The sequence below is a fragment of the Jatropha curcas genome, chromosome 8, assembly GCF_041381405.1.
Source record: "Jatropha curcas cultivar XTBG-Jc1 chromosome 8, XTBG_Jcur_1.0, whole genome shotgun sequence".
In the NCBI taxonomy this organism is placed as follows: Eukaryota; Viridiplantae; Streptophyta; class Magnoliopsida; order Malpighiales; family Euphorbiaceae; genus Jatropha; species Jatropha curcas.
Genome location: NC_143158.1, coordinates 3195239 through 3218269, shown reverse-complemented (window position 1 = coordinate 3218269; position 23031 = coordinate 3195239). Strand labels below are relative to the sequence as shown.

At 34.9% G+C, this 23031-nt stretch overlaps 3 protein-coding genes across 5 annotated transcripts; 2 read left to right on the top strand and 1 right to left on the bottom strand.

The window, feature by feature from the left end:
- The first annotated feature begins 736 nt into the window (after window positions 1–736).
- On the top strand, window positions 737–10350 carry LOC105638021 (1-phosphatidylinositol-3-phosphate 5-kinase FAB1A). The gene is made up of 12 exons (XM_012221725.4): window positions 737–1455; window positions 1794–2476; window positions 2810–3547; window positions 4100–4253; window positions 4396–4740; window positions 5172–6035; window positions 6129–6460; window positions 6628–6751; window positions 6835–7008; window positions 7503–9032; window positions 9399–9665; window positions 9838–10350. The coding sequence occupies exons 2-12, from the start codon at window positions 1857–1859 to the stop codon at window positions 10150–10152; spliced, it is 5463 nt and encodes a 1820-aa protein (XP_012077115.1). The 5' UTR covers window positions 737–1455; window positions 1794–1856; the 3' UTR covers window positions 10153–10350.
- Window positions 10351–11938: 1588 nt separating this feature from the next.
- On the bottom strand, window positions 11939–15637 carry RAD51 (RAS associated with diabetes protein 51). The gene is made up of 9 exons (XM_012221724.4): window positions 15419–15637; window positions 14164–14308; window positions 13936–14046; window positions 13774–13865; window positions 13376–13470; window positions 13178–13291; window positions 12815–12944; window positions 12411–12532; window positions 11939–12320 (listed from the first exon to the last, which is right to left on the bottom strand). Exons 1-9 carry the CDS (start codon window positions 15515–15517, stop codon window positions 12197–12199), a joined length of 1032 nt encoding a protein of 343 aa, XP_012077114.1. The 5' UTR covers window positions 15518–15637; the 3' UTR covers window positions 11939–12196.
- Window positions 15638–15814: 177 nt separating this feature from the next.
- LOC105638019 (uncharacterized) lies at window positions 15815–19078 on the top strand. Of its 3 annotated transcripts, XR_005177591.2 has the most exons (9): window positions 15815–16027; window positions 16154–16468; window positions 16656–16749; window positions 17153–17271; window positions 17360–17467; window positions 17905–18000; window positions 18089–18146; window positions 18317–18451; window positions 18695–19078. XR_005177591.2 is itself a non-coding variant. In XM_037637246.2 (8 exons), the coding sequence occupies exons 2-7, from the start codon at window positions 16154–16156 to the stop codon at window positions 18143–18145; spliced, it is 789 nt and encodes a 262-aa protein (XP_037493174.1). In that variant the 5' UTR covers window positions 15815–16027; the 3' UTR covers window position 18146; window positions 18682–19078. The 3 variants fall into 3 exon arrangements, 2 of the variants coding, with proteins under 2 accessions (XP_037493174.1, XP_012077113.1); XM_037637246.2 differs by lacking the exon at window positions 18317–18451 and having other exon boundaries at window positions 18682–19078; XM_012221723.4 differs by lacking the exon at window positions 18317–18451 and having other exon boundaries at window positions 15817–16027.
- Window positions 19079–23031: the final 3953 nt, after the last annotated feature.

The window sequence follows — 23031 nt, the reverse complement described above, 5'->3', positions numbered from 1 at the left end:
TAAAGTCTAAATCAAATTAACCAATTGTATTTATTTTAATATAAAAAACTTATATTTAAATATTATATAGATAAAAAATTAAAAGAGTATAAAAAATAAAAATATAACGAGCATTGTCAACGTGCAACGCACTTCAAAAAAAAAAAAACTAACACTACTAAAACAACTAATAGCTACCAAAACAAGATATCCTAAAATTGCCTAAGATTTCTCCAATATGTGATGGGTTGTTATAGCAAATAGGCCAATAACAATGAAACGTGAATAGGGGCTGGGCGGCCCAAATGTCAAAACATCGCAAATATTGGGCTTTTTAATTTGCAATTGAACGGTTTTTCGGTTCAACTAAATTCCACAATCAATCCAATCCAGGCTTTGGTTTGGGTTCTTTCCACCTGAGTTGAAGGCAGCCCAATTCCGCCCCTTGTACACACAAACACGTATTTTCACATTAAAACCGAGCAATATTCATATTAGACCCTTCTTATTATAATAAATAATTTAATAATATTAAAGCTCATAAATTAATTATTGATTTTGTCAAAACAATAAGGATGTAATAGTAATTACAACTAAAATTCAGATACTATTGAATAATTATCCTAGTAAAATAATAATAATGATTAAAAATATTATATTTATTAATATTCGTGTAGTTAGATGCAGAGAAAATCAGAAAAAAACAAAAAGACTAAAGGAAAAAACAACAAAAAAAAAAAAAAAAAAAGGGAGGAAAGCAACGTGAAAAGAAGGAGGTAGAAATTTCCAACCAGAGCCCTAATGCGATATCTATATTTCGTGAATCAGCAAAATCTGCTATTCTACTCTTTAATTTTCTTCGTTTATATATACTTTCAATCAACAAAATAAGTAAGTAAATAAATATGAAATAAAATCAAATAAAAGAAATATAACTGGTCTGGAATTTGACAGACAGGTGCATCTTAACCGTTTTCTCCTCCCCTTCATTTACTCTGCCTCTAAAATACCTTCAATATCTAAAATTAATTTTTGTAATTAATCTAAAATATCGATTTAAAAATCAGTTTGTAATCTTCTAGATAAAGGCCCTCAGTGATGTGAAATTCCCTTTCACTTTCTCTCTTTTCTCTGTATTGTTCAATGTACAGATTGGGTGTTTGATTGATTGAGCAATGAGGAATTCGAGCAGTGTTGTGTATTTGTGTTGAGCTATTATGCAACGAATCAAGATTCCGACGTAATTTAGGGGAGGTGTTAATAGGATTTTCGGGTTGGAATTTTTTTGGATTTCGTGAGAATTGAATTATCGGCAGTTGCTCTTTTCAGTGTTAATTTAGTTTTTGATTAGTTTTAAGGGGATTTGGCGTTGTTTCAGCTACAGAGATTGAAGAATTTCGACACTGCCAGTTAATACTGCACCGTGCTTGAAGGCGGTAGAAGATCTAGGGTTGTTGTTTTTGCAAGAATTTGCAGGTAATTTTTACTTTAATCACCATTTGCTTTATTGTTTCCTTCAGTTGCGATATAATTTTGAACGTGTTGACAGAATTCCAATTATGATTTTTAATTTGTTCACTGCTACATGCAATAATGGTAATGAGTCTTATGTTTAGGTTCTAATGGGCACAGTTGTTGATTAAGTTACAGAGAGTGCCACCTCACCAAAAAAAAAAAAAGTTACAGATAGTGCCACAAGTTTTGAAAATTGAATTTGCAAATGGAAGTTTTGGTTGCGTGGTTCATTTGTTTGTTTTATAGTGGGATTTGATCCTCGGAGAAACCAATTTGAGTGATTTTGTTTTGTGGTGCAGTTGTGAGGCTGTGAGAAATGAGTATTTCATAATGAGGTGGGAGGTCGGGTGGCATTGTTGTCCATGGGCAACCCTGACAATAAAATATCCGATCTTGTTGACAAAGTGAAGTCATGGATTCCTCGGAGGATTGAACCAGCGAATGTGTCAAAGGATTTTTGGATGCCCGATCAGAGCTGTAGGGTGTGCTACGAGTGTGATTCTCAGTTCACTGTTTTTAACCGTAGGCATCATTGTAGACTCTGTGGCCGAGTTTTTTGTGCTAAGTGTACGGCAAGCTCAATTCCCGTCCCATCTGATGACCCAAGGAGTGGTGAAGACTGGGAGAAGATCAGGGTCTGTAATTATTGCTTTAAGCAATGGCAACAAGGGATCCCCACTGCTGATAATGGGACCAGTGTGGCTAGCCCTAGACTCAGTCCATCACAATCTGCAACAAGCTTGGTCAGCACCAAGTCCTGCTGTACCTGTAACAGTAGTACTAGTACCCTTGATTCAACTACATACTCAACTGGAGCTTACCAGTGTGTCCCGTGTAACTCTGGTGTCAGTCCTCAACAATTTCCTCAAATGGATCCAACTGCAGTTGAACAAGAAAATTCAACAATTGGAAGGAGCGCAGATGCCTCTGCAGCAGCTGAACTATATTCTTCTGAGAACCAATTTGGGTATTGCATGAACAGGTACTTGGCCTATTGTTTGTGTGTGTACTTTTATTTATTTGTTTCCAAAACAGTTGAATGCTGTTGAGACCTATTTGTTGGTATGTTTTATTTAGAGTAAGTGTGGATTTGAGGGGAATCTAAAGGGAAAAAAAGATGGGATGAATAATCTTTCCTGGTGGTTGATACCTGGTATTGAAGATATTACTTGGCTTCTTACTCATTGACTTGTGCTTTTTACATGCAGTTACAAGTATGAAGATTTGTTTGATTCCTATATTTAAGTATTTTCATGTTTAATACTTTTTAAGTTTTCAATCTGTGATTTATTTCTTTATCGTCTTTCTGTGCCAGGAGTGATGATGAGGATGATGAATATGGTGTTTATCATTCAGTTGCAGGAACAAGGCATTTCTTTTGTGCTGATGGCTATTATGGGGCAGACACTGTTGATGAAATTGAGCACATGTATGGACCACATGAAATGATTCTTGGTGGAGATCAGATTGATACAAGCAGCAGAAGTTGCCCACCGTTAACAGAGAATTTTGACGCACAGTGTGCAGACAAAATTAATAATGATGTGGCAAAAGCTTATGAACATGGTGGTAATCAGTATGAAGCTCCTTCATATGATTTGGATGGTGCCAATGCTGAACCTGTTGATTTTGAGAACAACGGTTTACTCTGGCTCCCTCCAGAACCAGAGGATGAAGAGGATGACAGAGAAGCTGTTTTATTTGATGATGACGATGATGGTGAAATTACTACTGGGGAATGGGGTTATTTGCGCCCTTCAAAAAGCTTTGGCAGTGGGGAATACCGTTGTAAGGATAAATCAAATGAAGACAACAGAAAAGCTATGAAGAATGTTGTTGAAGGGCATTTTAGAGCTTTGATTGCGCAACTTTTGCAAGTTGAAAACCTACCTGTGGGTGATGAAGATGACAATGAGAGTTGGTTGGAGATAATCACATCTTTGTCTTGGGAAGCTGCTACCCTTCTTAAGCCAGATACAAGCAAAGGTGGAGGGATGGATCCTGGTGGATATGTGAAGGTTAAATGCATAGCTTCTGGGCGTCGTAGCGAGAGGTAACAATTGAACTTATTAAGAATTTCGTGTAATTTAAATGACTAATATGATTCTGAAACAATTTTTTGGGGGTTGTTTTCCCATTTTTATCAGTAGCTATTGTTTTCATCAAATTAAAATAGAGGCTTCAGATTCTCTGTTCTGCAGCCTTGAGATTTTCTTTTGGCTGAAATCAATTGTATTGAAAGATGCTCCAAATGCTATGAAATATGCTATCACTTCAATATTTGGTTACAGTTGGTATATTTGTTTTTGTATAATGTCTTGGAAGAAATATTCAAAATTTGATTGCTGACTGGCGGATTTTGTGTGTGATCTGGAAATTTGCAGAGATGGTCAAGTGAGAGGAGTTTTTCTTTTCACTTTCTTTCTTCCTCTCCAATCTGATTATCATGAGATAAGACTGCCTTTATTACAGTAAAACATTTAATCTAGCTATAGCAGAGTAATATAGGAATTGTTTTGCTAACTTCTTCTATATCTCTTTAGTTTTGTTCTTACTTCTATCTACGCTTCTCATAATACTAATGGAATTTCAATTTTTTTTATAGTTTGGTGGTCAAAGGAGTTGTTTGTAAGAAAAATGTTGCTCATCGGCGTATGATGTCAAAAATAGATAAACCACGCTTTCTAATCCTTGGAGGAGCTCTGGAGTATCAGCGTGTTTCTAACCATTTATCAAGTGTTGATACTTTGTTACAGCAGGTTATAATTGTTTACACTTCTATTTTGCTTTGGGCTTATACCAAAACCTAACTTTTAGGACCTTTAGTGAGGGATTGATGCCTGTGATGCACATGTTTTGCCTTTTTCCTTTCATTACATAATAAGATTACTTTTTTTTCAGGAAATGGACCATTTGAAGATGGCAGTTGCTAAGATTGACGCTCATCATCCTAATGTTCTCTTGGTGGAGAAGTCAGTTTCCCGCTATGCTCAAGAATACCTTCTATCAAAAGACATTTCACTTGTTCTGAATATTAAGAGACCACTTCTAGAGCGTATAGCCCGCTGCACTGGTGCGCAAATAGTCCCTTCGATTGATCATCTCAATTCACAGAAACTGGGGTATTGTGACCTTTTCCATGTGGAGAAATTCCTTGAAGAGCATGGCAGTGCAGGGCAAGGTGGAAAAAAGTTGACCAAGACTCTGATGTTCTTTGAGGGTTGCCCAAAGCCATTGGGTTACACTGTAAGTTTTGCCTCTATTCAAAATGAATTGCCATGACACAGAAAACTTGCAGTCTGGTTGTGGTTGATGGTAATATTGTTTTTGAGTCATTGTTTCTTATGGCCAGAATTTTCCTTGTAGTTTCACTTAGGATGTCTTTTAACACTGTATGATTGAACTGGGAAAAATAATGTGGCAGAGACTAGTAAGCATTTTGCAAGTAGGTGGGCTATGTCAATGAGGTTCACTTATTAGTTTGGGATCACTCCTTGATTGGACCTATGAATGTGTATTCCAAGTGCATTATTATGCTGATGATATTAGTATGGCAATTGGCAACATGTAGGGTGCCTTAGATACTTATTTAAACTTTCTTTGGGACTGCAATTGTGAAGATAACCAAGATAGATTAAGTAATTGATTTTTTTTTTTTTTTTTTTGCAATTCATTAGATTCTGCTTAAGGGCGGCCATGGAGATGACTTGAAGAAGGTGAAACATGTGGTCCAATATGGAGTTTTTGCAGCCTATCACTTGGCATTAGAGACATCTTTTCTGGCGGATGAAGGTGCTTCACTTCCAGAGCTGCCTTTCAAGTCTCCCATAACTGTCGCATTACCTGATAAACCATCAAGCATTGACAGATCCATTTCCATTATTCCTGGATTTACTGCCCCGAGAACTGGAAATCAGCCAGTTTCCCAACCTTTAAGTGACGTGCCGAAATCAAATGAAGGTGTCTCCTCAGATGTGGCCTCACCTACCGATGTTAAGCCTGTTTACAAGTCAGGGAGTGCTGATTCTACTTGCCTGTCTAAAAGTCCATCTTCTCAAACTGAGTTCAGGAAACTTGCCTCAAGCTCAACTGAACACACTGGTTCCTTGACCTCTGTGTCTCCTTTAGGACAGGAAAGCTCAGGTAATCGCCATAACAAGCTCTCTGCAGATCATGATTCCAGGGAGGAAGATAGTACGCAAACAGAATGCTTTCAGGGGAAAATAACAAACACCAATGATTCTTTATTTTGTACATCCTTCAGCACCTCAGTGGCATTAGAACAAGGTGTTGACAGTAGCCTTGCTGATGGAAATATTTTAGCTGTAAAACAAGATGGAAACAATCAAGAGGAGATTGGATCCTCAAAGGAGGAGTTTCCTCCATCACCTTCAGACCACCAGAGCATTTTGGTTTCATTATCATCAAGGTGTGTGTGGAAGGGAACTGTGTGCGAAAGAGCCCATCTTTTTCGAATCAAATACTATGGGAGCTTTGATAAACCTTTGGGGAGGTTTTTACGGGATCATCTTCTTGATCAGGTACTAATATCTCCTTTACATGATCCACTTCAAGATATTTCCTTTGCTATCCTATAGTAGTAAGTTGATGTGGTAAGCTTATCTATTTACCAGAGCTACCGGTGCCGTTCATGTGAGATGCCGTCAGAAGCTCATGTTTATTGTTATAATCATCGGCAAGGCAGCCTTACAATATCTGTTAAGAAACTGCCGGAGTTTTTTTTACCAGGGGAACGTGAGGGCAAAATTTGGATGTGGCATAGGTGCCTGCGATGTCCACGGACCAATGGCTTTCCCCCGGCCACTCGAAGAATAGTTATGTCTGATGCTGCCTGGGGTTTGTCTTTTGGGAAATTTTTGGAGCTTAGCTTTTCAAATCATGCAGCTGCAAGCAGGGTAGCAAGCTGTGGTCACTCCCTTCACAGAGACTGTCTTAGGTTCTATGGGTATGCTTTCATTTTCTTTTTTATATGCATTTATAATATTCAAATGCTTAAAGTAAAAGAGGAGTTGTTTTCTTGTATTGCTGCTTCACTTTCATGTGCAGTTAATTCTTCGCTGACACAAATTTAATGCCTGCATTTCACTTTTGATTTTGTTTCAACTTAAGCAGATTTGGGAGAATGGTTGCTTGTTTCCGATATGCTTCAATAGATGTCCATTCAGTTTATCTTCCACCATCAAAACTTGAATTTAACTATGATAATCAGGAGTGGATTCAAAAAGAAGTAAATGAGGTGCAAAAATTACCTAGTCTTGTTCCAGTTCACCAAAAAGTTCTACGTTTGCCAGTACTTATGAGATTGATCTTATCTAACAGGTACGTCAAAGGGCAGACCTCTTATTCAAGGAAGTGCAAAATTCTCTTCATCGTATTTCAGAGAAAGCATCAAGTGTGGGATCACAGAATGGTGACTTGAAAGCATCTGAATTAGCAACATTTCGTGTTGTTGAACTTGAAGGGATACTGCAGAAGAATAAGGAAGAATTTGAGGTAGCCTATTTGAGATTAATCTTTTTGCATCTTCTCTCCCACCAAAAAAAAGAGAAAGAGAGAGAGAGAGAAATAAGAAAGAACCAAGTCTGTAGAAAGGAAAAGCGTGGCCTACTTATATGCAAATACATAATGTATGGCCTACATGGAAATCAAGCTATTCACTCAATAATCAAAACTGCAAATACAGATAGACTCCAAATGCTGTAGGGTTGCTTAAACTATTCATTGGAGAGAGATTCATGGATGATTGTCTAGTTTGTTTGGTATAGTATCTTCAGATATTTCTAATTATACTATATTCTAATTTATTTGGTTATGGGCATTTAATTTATCTCATTGCATATTTAGACTTATCCTATGAAAATTTTACTTGCGAAGCTTGACCTTAGGTTATACAGTGAGGCAAGGTTTATTTCCCCAGTTTGCACAAATTATACCTTGTATTGGAGGAAATATAATTCCTTACTGATTGAAATTATTGGCAATTTTAGGAATCCTTTCGGAATATGCCATCTAAGGAAGTGAAAGTTGGCCGACCTGTGATTGATATTCTTGAAATCAATAAACTACGGAGGCAGATACTCTTCAATTGTATTGCTTGGAACGAAACGCTGAAAGATGCAGACCGTTTAAGCACTACAATTCTCCATGAAGGTCAGAGGAGCTTCATTCCAAAACTCAAGGAGAAATTTGTCAATTCTGTTGAGAACCTTGTTGAGATAGATCTCTCTCCTAAGCTTGGTAAAAGTTTTAGCAGTTGTGATTCAGTTCCAGTGGATACAAAGCCAGTGGTAAATCTTAATCAGGGAGGAAATGATAGCTATATACACCAACCAGTCAGAGTACATGAAGGAAGAGGCATGGATCTGGACCTGAATCTGAGGAAGGAGGCTGCACGTTCTCTTTCTTCTAGTGAAAATATCAATGAGAAATCTGACCCTTCTGAATCTGGAAATGCTGTGCGAAGAGTCCATTCAGAGGGGGAGTTTCCAATTATGGATAACTTATCTGACACTCTTGATGCAGCATGGATTGGTAAAAATCAACCTGGAAGCATGACACTTAAAGATAATGGTTCCTCCCTTCCTGATCCAGCTGCAGTAAATTCGGTTGCTGCAAATACAGACTTGGAAAATTATACTATTGAAAAAGGTAGGAGCGAGGAATTTCATTCTCTTGATTCTGCATTAGGTACAAAGGGGCCTCAAAATTTAGAAAATTCAGTTGTCATGGGCATGCCATTCCCTAATTTCTATTCATTCAAAAGAAATTTTTCATTAAGTTCTCCGAAGCTTGGTTTTAGTGACTACAATTGCACCTATATCCCACTTTTTATGGAGTTGGAACGGCAGAGCGGTGCTAGGTTGTTTTTGCGGGTTGGTAACAATGAGACTATTGTTCCTATTTATGATGATGAGCCCACTAGCATTATAGCATATACACTTGTCTCACAAAAGTATCATCTCCAGATGTCTGAATTTGAAAAACCAAAGGATGCTGGGGAATCTACAGTTTCATTGCCACTTTTTGATTCAATGAATCTCCTATCATTTAACTCTTTTGATGAATCAGCTTCTGATATTTACAGAAGTATTGGGTCTATTGAAGAAAGCATCTTGTCCATGCCTGGTTTCCGAGGCTCTCAAGTTTTGGATCCTCTTTTGTACACCAAGGACTTACATGCCAGAGTTGAGTTTACAGATGAAGATCTTCAAGGACAAGTTAAGTATTTGGTGACTTGTTATTATGCAAAGCGGTTTGAGGCCTTAAGGAGGATGTGTGGCGCTTCCGAGTTAGATTTTATACGATCTCTGAGTCGCTGTAAGAAGTGGGGAGCCCAGGGTGGCAAGAGCAATGTTTTCTTTGCTAAGACCTTGGATGATCGATTTATCATCAAACAGGTTACAAAAACAGAGCTGGAATCATTCATTAAATTTGGACCAGCATACTTCAAGTACTTATCTGAGTCAATCAGTACAGGCAGTCCTACTTGCCTGGCAAAGATACTCGGTATTTATCAGGTATTGGTTGTTTCTTTTCACTTATCTTTAGGAAGGTAATCTACTAACTGAGGACTAGTACACGGACCATATCAACCTAGAACAAATTGTTGAGCAGATCTTCCCATCTTGATGTTGTTATGGATCTACTTTAGAGCCTTGTCTTGTTTATATTTCTATCATGTATGCCACAGTATTGAATGGTAAGAGTCTTGTGTATGGATGAGGCTCTTGTCAATACCAAGGAAAAAAAAAGAAAAGTGCATGATTGAAGGGAATCCTTTTTCTTTTGTTTTTCTTCTTTTAAATCAGAATGCAATTTTCAGTAAATTGTCCAGCCATTTCCTTGTTAGTAATGTACATTTCCTTTGTTGTATTGTCTCGAAGGTATCAACAAAGCACCTCAAAGGAGGGAAAGAATTGAAAATGGATGTTTTGGTAATGGAGAATCTCCTGTTTAAGCGAAATGTCGTACGGCTTTATGACCTTAAAGGATCTTCCCGCTCACGATATAACCCAGATACAAGCGGGAGCAATAAAGTTTTGCTGGATCAGAATTTAATTGAAGCAATGCCAACTTCTCCAATATTTGTGGGCAACAAGGCAAAGCGATTGCTAGAGAGGGCTGTCTGGAATGATACTTCATTTCTTGCTGTAAGTTGAAATTGACCTGCAATATTTGTGAGATATTTGCTGTGCATAAAAATGGTTTTAAAATTGTAACTGGATTACAATTTCTTTAAATTTGACATAATACAATATCTCTAGTAGAATTGTGTTGAATTTGTATACGGTTTTAGTAACTCATTGATTTATGTTACTACAGTCGATTGATGTAATGGACTACTCATTATTGGTTGGTGTGGATGAGGAAAAGCATCAACTGGTACTGGGAATCATTGATTTTATGAGACAGTATACGTGGGACAAGCACCTTGAGACCTGGGTGAAGGCCTCAGGCATCCTTGGTGGGTCTAAGAACACTTCTCCAACTGTTATCTCACCCCAGCAGTATAAGAAACGTTTCAGAAAGGCTATGACCGCGTATTTTCTCATGGTGCCAGATCAGTGGTCTCCCCCCACCATTATCCCTAGTGGGTCCCAATCAGACCTTTGTGAGGAAAACTTGCAAGGTGATTGATAATTGCTGTAAAATCTTTTTGCCTGTACATGTCTACATGTAAGTCAGAATTTTGATTTTCTATCTATTTTTTTCTTTTTTTCCCCCTTTTGTAATTGCGTAGGGCTAATAGCCTAATACATTATGTCCTCTTGTTGTAGCATATGTTATTATTCTTTTTTCTTATAAGCAGGAAAAGGTTCTTTTAATGCCTTGAAACTATCTTCTTTTATTATTTTATGGTTTTGTGCACTTATTCAATTTCTTCAAGTAAGCCATTTTTTATGTGCATTTATCCAATTTCTTGAGTGACCATTTATTATAACTAATTCCAGTTGCAAATTATAATAAACGGTGAATGCTCTTACTGTAAGAGATCTGACCAATATTCTTAAAGCTCTACAAAAATATATGGCTATTGCTGCCAAGGAAACAACACAAAAATCAATCTAATTAATCATCTATGCCTGCACAGTTGCGCTTGCGGTGTACGAGTACTTAAACAAAGAAAAAAAAAAAAAAAAAAAATCTTACAAGCATTTCTTATTGGAGTCTCGTATGCTTTATTATTAACAATATGGCCGGAAAATATTTAAAAATTCATACTTGACGAGTTACAATAAAGGACTTTACAAATTATGAATACAATCTGGTCTTTATAGTTCGGTTCATTATATTCTCTTAATATATGACGTAAATGGCACTGTAATATACTTCCCACAGGCCACATCGTCTTTAAATATCCACCCTGCAGTTCTTAGGGCACCAATGACCTCAGTGATTTCAATCCCTATTGACAAACCAAAATTGCTCCACATGTGGATGAGATCGTTGAAAAGAAGAATTGAGTAGGCTATACAGGCAACCTAAAGGAGGTTATCAAGTTGTGCTTGCAGCTCCTATATGGGCACAGATCACACTCGTCAACCTCACAATGTGAATTGATAGGATCGAATTCAATAACAACAAATGTGCAAGTATCAGTGTTTGAAATTGCTAAACCAGATCTAGCGTTTTGATCTTCGTTGGCATTGAATTATGGATTTCGTGAATATAAAGGGATCCAAATGATAAAGCAAAGGAGCTCGAGCACAGAGGATTATAAGAAAAAAAAAGGGGAAAAAAACACTTGTTCCCAAGTAGAAGCGAAGTTGTATCCTTTGGAAATGGCCACCGATTTGTGGAGATTCGACGGACTTGCCTTGGCTGCCATTTTTGTTCGATTTAGAGAGAGGATATGTGGTTCTGCTACTGAAACTCGCTGCGGTTGAAGGACGAAGAGTCCCAAGATGTGTTAGTTGCGATATCGATAGAGTAAAATTTGGGTCTGATGAGTCGACATATATAGAAACAAAAAAACGAGTTCTGTTTTGAGAACGGAAACAACGAGAGGCAAAGTCTGATTGAATATTTGGATCGTTAACTTTCTACCATGAGCCTTGGTTTCTGAAATTATGAGTGAAATATAATTTTTAAATTAATATTCATTTTTTATTTTTGTTTAAATAAATGTTAATTTTTATTATCTTTCATTTTTGAGTTTTAGTATAAAAGAATATAATTTTTAATATTTTCATATTTAAATGACTTGATTTAACTTGAAATGATATTTCTTTTAAATATTTATAATCAATAAATTTTATCTAGTTTTTAAAAAAATAATCTTAAAAAGTTTGTTAAATACTTGAACTTTTGTTTCCAATAATATACTATTGAATCAAATTGGCCCAAAATTAATCTAACAACATATTTGAAATTTTACTTTCTCTTTCAGTGGGAAAAAAATCCTGAAAGTCTACAAATGAAATGCACAAATTCCCAGTTAATTTTTCCTTTCACTTTATTTTCTTGCGATATCAATTTACATGGGAGAAAAGGGAAGAAAAACAAGTTTCGTGAATGTCAAAAGATCCAACAAAATCACTAGCTCACATCAATGAATTGAGCATTTGTTTAAAACAAAATATTACAAAATGATGACATCTCTAGCTAGCTTGCAGATCAAATGACAGATACAATTGAAAATTCCGGGCTGATGAACAGAACTTCACAACATTTTAATGAATTAGTCCTTAACATCAGTTACCCCTTCAGCAGAAATCTGAAATCGCGCTTCAGCTTCAGCTAAACATGGAGAACTTATCACTTTACAGATGCGCTCCTCTCCTCTTCCCTTCCTAAGAGCAAGCCTATTTCAAGTACATAAATAAGCAGTTAACAGCTTAACTTCTTTCTTCCAGAAAAGAGAGTAGGCAAGAAAAGTGCTTGGATCAAAATACCTTGTAGTGGAAGCATGAGCCATAATATTACCACCAATAGGCTTGATTTGAGGCCCCGCAAAAATAGCAGAACCATCTACTTGTGCAACTACTTGGTTTGTGATTACAACAGCTACCCCAAACTGCAACGACCAAATATTATAACTTGCATTGCAAGAGGAACACTTCCAATTCAAAGAGTTTCTTATAGCATGCATATAACATATTATATGTGCATGTGCTGCTGGTATAAACAAAAAGAAAAGGAAATCCACAAAGAAACCTAATTTAGCATAATTCTGAGTTCAATGCCTCAAAACTTTCAATAATTTGGATTATGAGTCTATGACTTCATAAAAATTAGTATATAAGTAATGGATGAAAAACTGTCTTTGTTAAAAAACTAATAAGAGTTATTAATCTACCTCATCTGCCAACTTCTGAAGGCTCCTAAGGAACTTAGCAAGATGCATTTGCCGAGCAGACAATTCTCCTCTTCCGGAGAAATCCGTTCTGTATAGGGCAGTGGCACTGTCTACTATCATAAGGGCAAACCTATAGAACTAGTGAAATAGTTAGATTTCAAGAATAAAAACTGCACATATATAATTATCAGTTCTTTGGATATTAACGCCAAAGAAACTGAAATTTGCAACAATCTCGTGAGAATTCTCAAAATTATAAAATTATTACAGAGATACTCCTTAGAACTAGAATACGCATTCTTCATTCAATTAACCTGGAAGAGTTAGTTACAAGTCAATGGATAAAAAAAGAAGTTATACTACCTTGTTTCCACCATCATAGAAGCTGCTTCAAGCAAAAGCCTTGATTGATGATCAGTGTTATATGCACGAGCATAGGCCACATTCTCCAAAACATCAGCACCATTTAATCCAAACCTGATGCATTTACAAACTTCATTAACCATCTGATACCAGACAGGTGAGGGCATAATGCTGTTGTCAAAAGAGCTGAATTATCACCTGTCTGCTATCTGTAAGAGTCTCTGTGGTCTGAACGTGCCCTCAGCATCAATATACATTGCTTTTCCCTCACCACCCCCTTGATCTAATGGAAGCTGAAAGTATAAAAGTTTGTTAGACACAGAGTTTAATAGGTTGACATGCCAGTTATTCAAATATGATGGATCACAAGCTCTGCCGCGACAGTGGCCCGATCTAGCAACAACTAAAAGTCATAATTCGATCAAATTATAAAACCAATCTATAAAGTAGAAAAAACCTATTAGAATACATGAGCTCATTATTTAACTTATCTAACTCCATATTCAACTTTTGAAATAAAAGAATTTATAAATCTTCTTTCTAGAATTAGATCATCCCTTCTTGAAGCAAAATTGCATGGAATGTGAAGCGCTTACTTGACAGGTGACACAGAGAGTGTGGCACAGTTGAGTCTTGCCAGAGCGAAACTCACCATATATCTCAGTGATAGATCCTGTCTCAATCCCTCCTGTTAAAAGGCAGTCATGTTAGAATGTTAAACTTTTAACAGAACTTTTCAAACATCATGTGACGCTTGCCTTCCAATATCTTGTCAAGTTCTCTTGACCCAGATGTTATCTGAATTATCTCTAATCTCTGAGCATGGAGTTGGCTGGCACTAGTAAAACCCAGAGGCACCAGTTTTGACGCTGTACATGATCAAGTAACCACATGGTCCATATCAAAGTCTAGACCGACAAACAGTAACTAATTGTGTCCAGAAAAAATTAATGGGGGACAAGGCAATTCAAGTTAGAAAAGCATGCCTGCTTCAATTATTTTATCAACTTTAGCATCACTGATTCCTTTGATTTGCAAAAGCTCTTTCCGAGGAGAGTAAGCGACAGACTCAACAGTGCAGAGACCAGCATCTTTAAGCTTTTTAATATCAAGGGCAGCAATTCCCGACTCCTTGAGTTGGAAATAAAATATATCAAAATGTGATGGAAACACAAAATCTGACGTTTGGAATCTGATTACTGCAACGTTCTTATTGTCCATGGGAGCACAATTAATCAAGCATCTTAATTGAAAACAAATTTCTGAAATGGGCATTGATATGAAAGAAAGCTAGCCCCACAATGGAGACAAGTTAGAGTAATGCATACCAAGTATAGACGCAAACAATTTTGAACTACACTAACAAGTGATATTGATGCATGAGGATGTAAAACAAACAAACATCAATGAAATCCAGCTTGGAAAAAAAAAACACGATTCTGCTAGTATCATCAATGAGCTAAGATAACACTAGCCATTCAGAGCAGATAAACAGAATCTGGTTTGGGTATGCCCTTAATCTTCTACATTAGAGGAAGCCAAGATAACACAATAGTCAAAACCTCCTAAGGATACAGAGTCAGTTTCTATAATATAAAAATCTTGACTACGAAGCAAGTATTCAAGCAAATAAACCACTTTAATGTTTAAGCAAGCAAACCCATTTGGGTAAATTCTGATTCTCTATGTCACTCGTACCAAAACAAACTGAAGACTGAAAAGAGCCCACTTCCCCACATCTTTACAAAAGGACGCAAAACACATAACTAAAGTACGTTTTAGAATGGCAATTTACTTTGATCAGAAACAAACTGCTTCAATTAAAAGTAGGATAGCTCTAAACCAATCAATTAGAAAAAAAAAAAAAAAAAAACAAAGGACCACATTGAGAAAACACTGAAAAAGGAAATTGAAAACTAGCTCATTTAGGCAGAGCCCTAATTTGTGTAGAACGGAGAAAACCAGCCACAATGACAGAACACGAAAACCCAGTTCAATTACAGATCTTGACCATGGATTTGAGAGGATTCAAGCATTAACCCATTTTACTTCACAAGTAAAGGGAACCAAAACGATCAATAAACCCAAAAAGGAAAACCTTTTTAAGCAAAATTATAAAAGAAAAAAACACCCATTTGATTAGAAATCTCATTTTACGCATACCAATATTAGAAATAATAAAATAAAAGCAGGTGATCAAAAATCGATCGAAAGATTAAATCTTGTTGAGATTTTGATTACTTGTAGCTGCTCAACAGGGAAAGGGCCATGTTGCATCTCCTCAAGTTCTTCATGCTGTTGTTGTTGATGAACCGTCTTCTGGTGTCTTTGTTGCTCCATTTTCACGGATACTTTAGCTCTGAGAGAGAACAAGAAATAAAAAAGGAACGGATTGAGACTGGAGGAGGAGGAGGAGGAGGAGGGAAGCGATACGTTCAAAAGAGTTTGTGGCGAGCGCCAAAATGTTTAAAGGCAGAAATGCTTGTCATGGAAGTTTCGGCTGTCACGTGACCCAATAGTCTTAGTGATTGGGCCTTAGTGGGCTTTTAGCGGCCAGCCCATACAATTTTAGATAAAGTATTGCATAAAATTGGACTAAGCTCTTTTATTAGTTGATGAACAGAACAAACACAAGTGGACTGTAGACTGAACTATTTTAAGTGTACGCTTTTTCATCTGCCTCGCTGTGCTGTCCGTCGCATTTTTCAACTCGGCGAATTCCAGAAAAAAAACCAGCAGGGAACCGGGCGCACGTTACCACCTAACCCATCACCTCAGTATACTCTGGTCTCCACCATATTCGAAGCTCTGGCTACTCCCGTCAAACGAAGACTATTCTCTGATCAATCTGTAAGATTTCGCTAAAGCCCATTTCTTTTTAAGGTTTGACCATGTGGTGGTTTTTTTTTTTTTTTTTTTTTTTTTGAAGCTAACCTGTCAAGCAATCGTTTTTTTATTTCAATTGTTTTGATTCAGATGGGGACTGGTGATGAAGTTGTGGAAATTGATAGCTTAGAAAAGGGTTTATTATCAGAATCCCGCGGTGGTGGTTCTCGGGAAGAAAGTGAAGCTGATGACGAAGCAGTTCTCTATACGGCCTCGTTCGAAGAAATGGAAGAGAAATTTATCAAATACCAAACAGCACAGTGGGTTATGTACTCTTTGCTGTTAATATTGGCTTGGGGGATTGGGTTGTTCATGCTTCTGTATCTACCAGTTCGAAGATATATCTTACGAAAAGATATTCAATCCAGAAAGCTCTATCTTACACCTAATGCCATTGTCTACAAAGTAAATTAGCATCATCTTTGGTGCTTTTGAGTTTTGAGTGACGTTTTCTCTTTTCTCTCTTTTTTTCCTTCCTTGAATTGAAGCGGATTTTGATGAATGCATGTTCAATTACAGGCTTTTTCTGTCCATCTTATTCAGTTATGCATGTATTTATTTCACTGGCTGCTACTTTGGTTATTTACTTCAGGTTACAAAACCAGTAGCATTTCCATGTTTTGGAGTGCTAAAGAAAGAGAAGCATATTTTATTACCTTCTGTTGCAGATATCGTAATTGAGCAAGGCAAGTGTTAGCAAAACTTATTTATCTTGCATTAATTTTTTTAGCTCTTGTTGATATGCTTTCCAATTAGGATGCTACATATATTTATTATTTCCATGCTTGTTTGTTAACACTGTGCAAATGAAAGTTAAATCTAAGACGTAATCATTGAACAAAAACCTAGTAAGGATTCGTGATGTAAGATTTTGAAGGTTATTTTTATTCATCTTTTTGATTGAGTTGGAAATTTGTATTGAAACATAAATAATTATGAAAAAATAGGCCTTTCTGAGCTATTGTGTCCTATTTATTTCACTCCTCCTATTTTCTTTATTGAACATTAAACTTTGAGTAATGAGTGTTGTTAGGATTACTGTGGTTCCAATCTTGTTAAAGTTTAACAGGTCTGTCTAATTGCTATCAGGATATTTGCAGTCTCTATTTGGTGTATGCTCTCTGAGAATTGAGAATGTTGGTGTAAGAAGGCCACCAAGTGATGATGTTCAAATTCAAGGGGTTGCAAATCCAAATGCTTTCAAGAAGGTATTATCCTCCTGTCAAATAATAGTTGCTGTAAATTGCTAGAAAATAGGGGAATATGACCACTGTTTGCCTGTGATGCCCTTTTCAGGCTGTCTTGACACGGCTATCATACATGAGAAATGAGTTTGGTTCTAGACAAGTTTCTGCAATTGAAGACATTCCTAGTTTGAGGATAGGTCATTCATCATCCCCTTGGGTATGCCAAAACCACTTCAACTAGCTTCTCTCTCTTGCATTCCAAAAACTATTTAAGGAAATTTTTCATAGCACAACTTTAATTGATCTTTGTGGATTGATATAATGTGAAATCTATGGATTTCACAAATCCATGGATTTGAATGATACTTATGGAATAAATTAAGTGATTTAATTTCTACTATTAATATAAAATGATGGAATTGATAAAATCCCACCTCTGAGGTGGAATTCTCTCTCTTCCAAAATGGTGAAATTGAGTTATTATGGAATCGATCAATTCCGACCAAACAAAGGTATTTGTCAAATCCATGAGATGTTTAAATTCCATCAATCCAAATGTAAGACTTTTTATTAGGATGGACATTGAACCTTCTTCTTTGTTAGGTCTTCCATATATCAACCTTGTTTAATTTCTTACTCATTGTATTGTTGCAGATGTCGCCATCAAAGTCTCTTAGGCATGATTTGCTTCCTAATTCAGGTGACATATTGCTACTACAGAAACTGGAGGAAGTTGGAAGTTCTATGAAGGTAAATCAGAACAACATTTTCTGTAGGTCTTCTGAATAATTGGTACAACCTTTCTTGTTATAGACTAGTTCCTCATTTTATTTTGCAGAGAGTTCAAAGTTTAATTGAGGAGCAACACTCTCAATCATTAGAACCAACCGGTTAAGGTTAGTGGAGCAAATAACTGATTGAAATGAATAATTTTTGTATTTGTCTATTCACTTGGACATTTTCTTTAATTTAAGTGACAATTCTTTTGAATGCTAATATTACCCAGAGTTAGCAGAATTTAAACAGTTCATAGAATATTGACCTATTTATCAAACCTACGGTACAGGTACTTGATACCAACCCTTGATACTTGAAGGAGGCAGTCCTACTAACAATTCAAAATGCTAACCGTTTTACCAAGTGAACTTAACAATGCTAGTGAAGCTGATTCAAACTCCCATCTAGTTTAGATAATAACTTGGTACGGGCCGAAACAGACTTCATTAATCATGTACCATTATCTCTTCTAAAACAAGCTGTTTGAATAGCCTGCAAAATTCGCTTTTCTGTCCCTAATATTTATTTTTAACTGATTGTGGTATTCTTATTATGTTTGTCTACAATTATAGCAGATAGGTAGAGATCCATCCATATAGCAACAAAGAGTCGATTTTTAAAGTAAATAGTTTGCTGCTGAATTAATATATACAGTTTTGTTCTGCAGGATACAATCTGTAGGCATAGAATTTGAAAGAAGTGATTTTGCTGAAGCATATGTGAGTGGAAAAAAAAAAGTTACTATTCTTGTTTTACTATTGCAAGGGTGATGATTTTTCTCAACTGGCTGATAAATTGATGAGTCAAGTTTCAACTTCAAGTGAGGTTTGGAGAATACTGCTGATTTTACTGGCTGCTTTACATTGTTAGTTGCATCTATTCATTCCATTAAACTAGTTCGTGTTTGTTGGTCCAAATACAGAATCTTCATTTGAGTGAGTGCTTGGTTGTGGCTCATGTGATTACTGTTTATGTCCATCTCTCTCCTTTTACTGTTGTATTTATGGTTAATTGTATTATAAATTTTTTTTTTCTCTCTTCAAACTTCAAAGTCCATCCTTCTGCTATCATTTGAAAGTTTTATGTTAAAACCTAAAAACTTAAAACCATTGCATTTTGCAGGCACCAACTTGCAGACTAAATTATAATTTAACGATGGTCTGTTGTTTATCAGTAGACCAAATTGGCTGATGACTTTGTTATGGGTTTGTGTTAGTATAAATTCTGGACTTGATGAGGATGGAATTTGGGCTTAACGATTATTAATTCCGGTCCAATTTCTGCTTCCACTCAGACCATTAGAAAAAGGTGACATGAGTTTGACAAATTATATTAAAATTTTAAAAAATAAAAATAAAAAAAAAAAAAAAAAGTGAAAAGAAAGGGAGTTGTGACGTGTCATGAAAATGAGAGGATGGATATCGTAAAAGAAGGGGTGTGTTCTACGTCGTATATGATTGACCTTTTCCCGTAAATAAATTATCAAGTTATAATTTTGGTAATTTAAATAATGATGATAATAATAATTAATGACAAATCATTGTTTCTTATGGTGATTAATTATTATCAGGACACATGTATTGTATTTTCTCAGGGAACATTTCTTTTTGTTTTCGTTTATTCAATACTAAATTATTCGCGTAATGATAAAAAAAATTGTGAGAAAAACATCTTTTTGCTGAAATTGAATGTATAATATTATTTAATAATATAGCTAAATTGCTTTTGCTTGACGGACATACTACTTTCATCACCGCAAAGAAATGTAAATGGCCGCCGAGATACCATTTAAAACTATATTTTAACCCTTGACAGTGGAACAGATTCTCAAAAGAAAAATATCTGCCTAAATTGAATGGATAGCCATACAAATAGATCAAATCAGCGAAAATAAAAATTTTTTTAAGAATTATTCTTATTTTTATCATTTTTTTTCTCCAATATATATATATGATCAAAATTATCTTTGTTTTAATAAAAAATTTTATTTATATTGATTTAATTCATAAGTGGAGTTATATACAAGTCACTCTCTTCCCAAACAATGTTTCATGCTTTGCATTCAATCCGGATCCAGAATTGTTGGACTGAATTTGGTCTAAGTTATTCTGGATTTTAAGAAGCTTGGTAGCTAAGGTAATGCATGGTTGGCTGTTGGTTGAGTGTGTACTCAATCAAATACGATTGCCCATTCTCTAGCACATCACATGTTAGCCCCACTATTTGGGGAGAATTTCCAAGCATTTATGTAATTTTCTTCAATTTTTTCAAATCTGTAGATTTATTTGAGAAAGGATATTAATTAGTATAATCCCTAACATGCACACATACTGCTATGATAATTATGGCAATAAGTTAGTCATAGTACTTGTTGAGAGGTAGGTATGTCATGATTCCTAATTAGTCTTCCTCTTTTTTTCCCCCAATTAGTTTACAAAGTCTCATTATCCTATATATATTCTAAACGACAGAATATTTCAATTTCAATTAAAATAAATCAGAATAATTAGGTTGGGTGACAGTTGGACTGAAATTGTTTGAAGAAAGGAAATTTTAGTTAGATTTGTGTTTTTTTTTTTTTTTTTTTTTATCATTTTTCCATTTAAAGTGTTTGGCAATGGGGGTTGCAACTTACTAACAAGTATTCATTGTTAATGTGAAAGCAAAATGAAATTCAGGAAATTGGTTTTGAAGAAATGGAGTTTGGCTTACCAATTGTTGACTTCCTTGTTTCTTTTGTTACTTCTTTCTTTAATCTTCAAATGTTGAACTTGAACTTAAACAGTGATTTTTTTTTTTTTTTTTTTTTTTTTTCCAATTCTAAGTATAAAACATTAACTACTACATTAGTAGCTTACTATCTATTTGGTTGCCCATAAGGTATCCTTCACATCTTTTCAAATTTCTTTTTCACATTTTAAAAGTTGCAGTAGTCTTTTCTACATTCTACCCAACCATCCCATTATAGAAAATGGAAAAAAAAAAAAAAAAAATCTTTATGCAATCATTCACTCATGTAAGTTCTATTTTTATTTTTAAATAATGATGATTAACTGTCTCTTTTTTTCAATAATGATGATTGACTATCTCTCTTCGGTTTACACAAATATAAATTGTTTAGTACACTGAAACGTCTAACATTGCAGTTCTAATATATAATTTTATAATTCTTAAAGCAATTTTAATAATGCTAAATTTTATAAAATAGTGTTTAGCATATGGATTTTTAAAAAATTTTCGATCCTCGTGTAAATTGTGAACAACACAATGATAAGAATTGCTCAAAATCAAAATATTAGAATTTTTTTTTATTCTTCAAATGTCAACACAACCAATAATTCACTGGCCTATATAAAAATGGATAAATAAACCATCCATATACTAAGTCATTCCATAAAAAATTTTTAAAAATATTATTATTATTATTATTATTCAATGAATGGTATATGAGGTGGACCCATGTATCGAGTATAGATAAATTTAGAAAATACTTATACTTGTAACTATATCGTCAGCTATTTCTTAGCGAGATATAAAAATGTTATAAAAATCAGTGGTCCAATTAGGAATACTTTACCACATTATGGAAATTAAAAATACATTTTTATTGGGATTTGCTTGCATTGTTTTCATATGATTCATTTGTGCAATGTGTGATATATTTTGGGGGAAAAAAAAAAGCACTTGACTTTTTGAAATTAGGAAATTGTCATTTTCAATCATTAAAACACTCATGTTTAATGTGGAGAATCAACCAAATGACCACTAATACTAATTTCAGTTCAAAAGAATCAAATCTCTAATGTTAAAAAGTTATCTCTCTTGGTGGATTAATGAGTAATTGCCATATTTGCTACCTCATCTCCTTAAATTAGCACTATATCAACAATGTGACCGTTGGATCAGCTCAGATTTTAAGACTGAATCTAGTCTCTAATTGTCATTAATATGCCGTACTGATGAAGCCAAAATATAAATAAAAATCAATTTTTCCAGTAAAAGGCCAAAAGAGAAACGTAAATTAAAGGGAGCACGAGATTTTCACCCTTTTTTTTTAATTAAAGCATCCAAGATCTGGCACGTTAGATTAATCTGAATTTAGATTTTACAGAAATTCATTATAGGGGTGACTCTTCCAATCTAGTTTTCTTTATTAATAAAAATATATGAAAAATTATATTTTTATATTATATTTGTTTTACTCGTGATAGATGATTACTATGCTATCCCAAGCATATACTATGAATAACCCACAACAAGGATACGGTTTTATTATTTGTTCTCTTTGTTATTCGTTTTTTTTTTTTTTTTATTTGTACTCATTTTTATTTTCGTTCTCATATATTTACTAAGCTTTCATTATAAGATTTTTTGCTTTTATATTCTAATGTAAATTTTAATTATGTTTTTCAATTGTTTTAAGTATCATTTCAAGAGCTTATAACCATGGATAATTGTAAATGAATTGATAACTTATTATTACAAATTAAAATGTTTTTAATTCATTGGAAGATTTTAAACGCCGAAATAATACCGCGGGTTACACATTAGGAGTAGCCCTCTCCTTAACTCACTTGTGGTCGAAAGGACCGGAATTCGAGACCTCTCACTCCTCATATAAGTGAAAAATCCAATTAGACCACCATTTGATCAACACATATTAAAATATTAATCAATTAGAATATTATATTATATATATAACTATAAATTATTATGGGTTTTTCACCATACTATTCAAATATAGATTGAATTTCATTATTCTAAGAGTATCTCCAATGCAATCATGGATTGCTTTAACTTATTTGCCACATTTGAAAAATTGAAAGTTAAAAATAAAAAACTTTTTCAATGCTATTGTCTGTTTAGTTTGTGAGTCTGATGTGTAAAAAAAAAAAAAGATAATATTCATCACGCTCTCTATTTTCAGAGAGTCTATTTGTTAGATAATGTGATTCAGCTTTTTGTTCATTTTTTTTCTTATTTTTGTCCTTTATGCATTTTCTT